Raw genomic sequence first — 6494 nt, forward strand, 5'->3', positions numbered from 1 at the left:
CTGGAGTGCAGTGGCATGATCTCAGCTCACTGCAACCTCCGGCTCCCAGGTTCAAGCATTTCTTGTGCTTCAGTCTCCGAAGTAGCTGGGATTACAGGCACCCACCAACATGCCCGGCTAATTTTTGTATTTGTAGTAGCGACAGGGTTTCACCACGTTGGCCAGGGTGGTCTTGAACTCCTGGCCTCAAGTGATCTGTCTGCCTCTGCCTCCCAAAGTGCTGGGATTACAGGCATGAGCCACCGTGCCTGGCCAGCTGTCATTATTATTATTAATTATTTTGAGATACAGTTGCACTCTGTTGCCCAGGCTGGAGTGCAGTGGTGTGATCTTGGCTCACTGCAACCTCCGCCTCCCAGGTTCAAGCGATTCTCCTGCCTCAGCCTCTGGAGTAGCAGGGACTACAGGTGTGTGCCACCACGCCTGGCTGATTTTTGTTATTTTTAGTAGAGACAGGGTTTTACTGTGTTGGCCAGGCTGGTCTTGAACTCCTGGCCTCAAGCCATCCGCCTGCCTCGGCCTCCCAAAGTGTGGGATTACAGGCATGAGCCACCGTGCCCGGCCCAGCTGTCATTATTATGAATCATTTGGGTGGCTTCTCCCAGGGACCTCAGGACAACCCAGCAGCTGACATTCTGCACAGCCGGCATCCCCTTTCCTGGCATCAGGACTCAGTACTTCCTCTGGGAAGCACCCCCTTCCTCCCTCAAAGGCCACAGGGCTTGGGTGGGGCTCCCATACCCCCAGTGTCCATGGCTAGGCAGACAGGGACACCACACTGTGACTGGCTCAGCAATGGGCACATGACCCAGGCCAGCCAATGAGGGCCCCCTCTGGGATTTTTACTGGTGCTCTTTGGACTAAGGAGCTCCCTCTGCACTAAACGGAACAGACAGATGCCTGGAGCAGTGAGGTCACCTTCCCTCGCCTGCCTGAAAGAGAAGCTCCCAGGGTAAACAAAAAATGAAAGGCATCAAGTTAGATTCCTGATGATACCTGAGCACTGAAGCCAGCATGGTGGCTCATGCTTGTAATCCCTGCACTCTGGGAGGCCAAGACAGGAGGATCACTTGAGCCCAGAAGTTTGAGACCAGCCTGGGCAATATAATGAGGCTTTGTCTCTACAAAAAATTTAAAAAAATTAACACGGCACTCGTTAATTTTCTTCCACCAGACACATCACTCCAACTCTTAGAGAGTCTCTGTCTTGTCATCCACAAAAGGGGAAGAATTGTGCAGCCAACCTCGGGGCTGTAGCAACCATGCAGAGAAATTAGGTGACTGCCACTTTGTCAGTATCCAGAAAGCGGGAGGTATTTGGGGGAAAGCTCCCCAAGGCTGTTGGTTTACCAGGCAGAAATCCTCCCTGTTTATTCAGTAAGTGGCAGGAATCAATCTTGGACCAGTTTAAGCAGTGAAAAGGAATTGTGTTGTTATGTAACTGATGACAGCTTCAGGCATGGCTGGATCCAGGTGCACAAATATCTTGTTGTTGTTGTTATTAAGACATAGAGTCTCGCTCTGTTGCCCAAGCCGGAGTGCAGTGGTGCAATCACGGCTCATTGCAGCCGTGACTCCTAGGCTCAAGTAATCCTCCCGCCTTAGCCTCCCAAGTAGCTCGGTCTACAGGCACTGCAACCACTGCTTCCCTGGTTCAAGCAATTCTCCTGCCTCAGCCTCCTGAGTAGCTGAGGTTTCAGGTGCATGCCACCACACCTGGCTAATATTTGTATTTTTAGTAGAGATGAGGTTTCACCACGTTGGCCAGGCTGGTCTTGAACTCCTGACCTCAAGAGGCCTGCCTCGGCCTCCCAAAGTGCTGGGATTACAGGCATGTGCCACAGCACCCCGCCTGGATCCTGGCATTCTGAGGGTCCAGGATGAGCCATGGGAAGAAAGAGGGCCCCCCCACCCCCAGCCATTCTCCCCGCCTGAGACCGCTTACCTGCCGTTCCATCACAGCTGCGCTCTGTGATGCTAATCTTCTTCACCATATGGACGTTGCTGGTAGCCGCAGCAGGCACTGGGCACATCGTCTCCACCACCTCCTGGCTGCGGAACACAGGTGGGCTCTCAGGCCCACCAGGCATTGCCAGGGCCCTCAGCCCTGCCCCATAAGGCTCCAGGCTCTGGGCCCGCTGTGCAGGGGTGCCAGCGGCTGTGCTGGCCACCACCTCCACCTCCCGTGGCCCTTCTACCACCCGGACGGTATCCACGCGAACCGGGCTGTCTGGCGGTGGCCAGGCCTGGGGCTGGGGGTCGGCCTGCCGGGCCTGAGCTGCCTGCAGCTCCTGCAGTGCCTTCTTGAGCTGGGTCTCCAGCACAGCGACCTTGGCAGTGAGAGCAGCCTCCCCATCAGGCATGCCCAAGTCCCGTTCTCGGACCCAGGTGCCCACACTCCGGGTCTCAAGTGCCACTGGGTCCTCTGGGGGATCGGGGAGGTCCAGGCAGAGCTCGCTGCGGCCCCGGCCCGCTGTGGGGTGGCCCAGGAACTTCTGGCTCTTAAGTTGCACTGTGAGCTGCCGCTTTTCCTCCTGGAGCACTGAGAGCTTCACCTGGAGCACGGGGATCAGCTTCACCTGCTCCTCCAGCTGCCGTAGCTTCCGCAGGGCACCCGCCATCTGCTCGCGCACGTGGGCCAGGTGCCCGGCACTGGGAGGCACTGGCGTGGACAGTCCCGAACTCCGTGGCGTCGGGGGTGGCAACCCCACACCCACCAGGGAGGCCGTCGAGCCGGCCGCACTGGGGGTCAGGGAGCCCAGGCCGGCGGGTGTGGCCGCCTGGTCCTCGAGACGGCGACGGGCGTCCAGCAGTGTGCGTTCCACCCGCGGATTGAAGCCACCGCGGGTCTCCAGAGCACCATACTGAGGATAGAAGCCACGGCCGCAGTAGGAATAGGCTGAGTGGCGGCTGTCCCCACTGGCATTGGAGCACAGCGACTCAGTGGACGTCCACCAGGAGCCAGGGCCACGGGGCAGCGAGCTCAGGCGGGGGCGGCGCTGCACCGCCACGCGTCGCAGCGTGTGGCCCTTCTCGATGTCGTCCACGTACTTGAGGAAGTCCAGGTCCAGGCGATAGCCATAGGGGGTCTCCACAGAGTAGGGTGGGTCGGGGTCCTTGGCAGGGAAGGCAGGCGGGGAGGCCGGGCCAGGGGTCCCTGGGGGTGGGAGAAACACCAGGACCTTTGAATCCTCTTGTCCCCATACTCAGGGTGAAGACTGATGCCTGGGGAGAGTTGGGGTTTATTTGCCCAAGAGATGGGAGCCCACCTGGTACTCAACCGCGTCTGCTCTCAGACCCTCCCAGCGCAGGGCTGTGCCTCCCCATCAGACACCCGGGGCAGGACTCTGCCTCCTCCCTCAGACCTCTAATCGTTGGGCTGCGTCCCACCCTCAAAGTCCCCAGGGCAGAGTCCCCGGCCCCTCAGGCCTCCAGAACTGAAGCTCCCCAGGGCAGGGCCCTCTTCCCTGAGTCCCCTGACCTGGGAAGGGGGCAGGCACGTGCAGGACCTGGGCCATCTTCTTGTCTACAGATGCTCCTTGGAAGTCACTTGAGGGACTGCGAGTCAGACTGCCTGCAGCACTGACTGAGGCTTACCTGGGGAAAGGGAACCATGGCACCGGGAGTTAGGAGTCTGTAGGGGGAGGGAAGGAGATGGGGCCAGTCCCCTCCACTTCTGGCTCACCCAACCCCCCACCCAGGTCTGGGACCCACTCATAGACGCACACCCGGCCTGGCTGCGGAAGGGCTCCCCCCGCACCGCAGGTCTGGAACAAAGAAACCAAACCTCACTGCCTGCATGAACATCTGTCCAGCCCCTGGACAGGCTCCAGCTGTTCCCACAGCCCGGCCTCCACATAGCTCTGGGGCTGGGGGGCCCCAAGCCCAACAGGCCCCACCCTTCCTGCATCCCCTCCCCTCAGCCCAGGCCTGGAGCTGGCCACAGGGAAGGATGGGGGTTGAGGCGCTAAGGGGTTGGGGAAGACGGGAACCTCATCTTCCTGCAAGGATCTGAGGAGACAGAGATGGAGGGGAACAAAGAGAAGCAAAGCATGGCGAAGGGGACCCCCAGTGACCCCAAAGCTGACAGCTGGGTCAGGCCTGGACTAGGTAGGGGGGAAGGGGTAGGGAAAGTTGGGGAGGCAGCTAGGAGTGAAGCCTTTCCCCTTTATGGAAACAATTTTCTCTAAAAATAAACAGTTTCACTGCCGGGCTACACAGAACTTCCTGCCTGCCTAGGATGCGTCCGGGCTTAGGGGCGCAGTAGGGATAGGGGGCCGGGTGGAGGCCCAGGAAGTCCTGGGGGTGGAGGGGAGGAAGTAAGACGGGGCGCCTGGGGGCTGCAAAAGGGAGGGACAATCAGAGCCTCTCACTAAACCCCCCTCAGCCCTGGAGGCTGGCCAGGGCTCTTTTGTCCCCAGTATAACCCGTCTGAACTTGGCCGGTCCTTTCTGTTATCTGACCTCCAGCCATCATGCTGCAGAGGCCCCGGCCCATCCCGCCATCAGTGAATCCTTTCTGGCCTTTGAGTGCGGGGGCAGCAGGTACCTTGGGAGGATGGGCCAGGTAGGGCACCTGCTGGGCATGAAGGCAGGGCTGGGGCTCCAGGGCACCTGAGCTTGTCCTTGTTCTCCTGTCCTGTCTTGCTTTGTCTCTCTCCAAGTCTCTCTGTGTCTCTCCACGTCTCTGTCTCTCTGTGTCTCTCTCCGCGTCTCTGTCTCTCTGTGTCTCTCTCCACGTCTCTGTCCTTCTACGTCTCTCTCCGTGTCTTTCTCTCTGTCTTTCCACGTTTCTGTCTTCGCTTCTCTGTCTTTCAACACCTGGAACACATGGTCACCAATTGCAGGAAATTTGGTTTTCCATTTGCCTGGAGACTCGCCCCTGAGCAACAGGAAGTTGATTGAAAATATTTTCTGGCCACCAAAGAGAGATGGAGATACAAGGAGCAAGCGGGATTAGAGCAGGATTGGAATAGTCAGGGGGAGAGGAGGGCAGGGGAGTGAGGGTGCTGCCAGGCAAATAGTATAGTAACAGTAATAATAACACCAACTCTTTTTTTTTTTTTCTTCCTGAGACAGAGTTTTGCTCTTGTGGCCCAGGCTGGAGTGCAATGGCATGATATTGGCTCACCGCAACCTCCGGCTCCCAGGTTCAAGCAATTCTCCTGCCTCAGCCTCCTGAGTAGCTGGGATTACAGGCATGTGCCACCATATCTGGCTAATTTTGTATTTTTGGTAGAGATGGGGTTTCTCCATGTTGGTCAGGCTGGTCTTGAACTCCTGACCTCCGATGATCCACCCACCTCGGCCTCCCAAAGTGCTGGGATTACAGGCATGAGCTACCGCACCCAGCCTAACATCAACTCTTTTAATTGTCGTGACAATTCCATGAGATGGGCAGTTATCCCGTTTCACAGACAGGGGATGCAGAGGGCACAGAAAGGTACAGTGGCTTGCCTAGGATCCTTGGGGCCACGGGGAAGTAGCTGGGCCTGAACGTGAACCTAAGGCTGGTGGATCCCGCCAATGCCCACCAAGTCACCACCCCCAGACTCCACACCAGATATCTCTACCCGTTTCCCAGATATGAAGACTGAGGTCTGAGGGTCCTCAGTCATCTGACCGCCCTCGATCAGGACCAGCGACTCCCGAGTAAGGGGAAGAGAAAGGAGATGAGGGGGTGTGGTGGGGGAGATGGATGTCTGTGGCTGAAACCCTTCTCTCGCTATGGGACCCCTGGGGAGTGGGGAAGGGGTGACAGGATAAGACACAGATGGAGAGACTGGAGCCTACAAGAGGGGACAGGTAGGGAGTTCAGGGAAGGGGCGCGGGTCTCCCCAACCCACCACCCAAGACCGGCCTGCACATCTTGGAGGTGGCGGGGGCGCGGGGGGTCTTTCCGCCCTAAACTCGGGGGGTTGGGGGGCGGCGAGAAGGACCCCGCCCCGTGCAGGGAGGGGGCGGGGCCTGTGGATCCCCGGCTAATGGCAAACAGCTGCCGCTCCCCACGCCGGCCCAGCCGCCAAGCCCAGGCCCAGCCCGGCCGGACGCCCGGCCGCCTTCCCGCCGCCTGGGGCATGGCCGCGGAGGAGGGTGAGGGGGGACAGTGCGGGGAGGGGGCAGAGCCGGGCGGGGAGCAGAGGCAGAAAGGGGGACACAGATAGGGGAGAGGGGGCAGAGGGGAGCCAGGACAGGGGAGACGGGCAGGGCACGAGGAATCGATGGGGGTACTGGGAGGAATCGATGAGGGTATGGGGTCATAGACGGGGAGGGAGCAGGGACGCGGGGACAGAGACAGTCCAAGTCTGTAAAGTTTGGGCATAGAAGGTGGAGTTGGAGGCAGCGGCTCGTTGAGACCAGCGAAGTCGTGTCCCAGGGTTGGAGGCGGGGGGTAGGGTAGTAGGTGGGGGGGCGGTGCACACTCGATCCCCGAACCGGACTTGAACCCCTACCCAGCCCCGGGTCCCACTCGCCTTGCGCGCTCCGACCGCTGCC

General features: G+C 59.4%; 1 protein-coding gene across 2 annotated transcripts in view; it reads right to left on the reverse strand.

The window, feature by feature from the left end:
* The window catches only part of KANK2 (KN motif and ankyrin repeat domains 2), a 39280-nt gene extending 32786 nt beyond the window's left edge, over positions 1–6494 (reverse strand). For both annotated transcript variants that reach the window (XM_011994802.1, XM_011994795.1), the window contains exons 1-4: positions 6473–6494; positions 4614–4820; positions 3482–3597; positions 1946–3157 (exon numbers count right to left, since the gene is read on the reverse strand). In XM_011994802.1, the coding sequence (XP_011850192.1) occupies positions 1946–3157; positions 3482–3518 (1249 nt within the window). In that variant the 5' untranslated portion in view covers positions 3519–3597; positions 4614–4820; positions 6473–6494. The remainder of the gene's footprint in view (positions 1–1945; positions 3158–3481; positions 3598–4613; positions 4821–6472) is intronic.

The sequence above is a fragment of the Mandrillus leucophaeus genome, unplaced genomic scaffold (genome assembly GCF_000951045.1).
Source record: "Mandrillus leucophaeus isolate KB7577 unplaced genomic scaffold, Mleu.le_1.0 Scaffold112, whole genome shotgun sequence".
In the NCBI taxonomy this organism is placed as follows: domain Eukaryota; kingdom Metazoa; phylum Chordata; class Mammalia; order Primates; family Cercopithecidae; genus Mandrillus; species Mandrillus leucophaeus.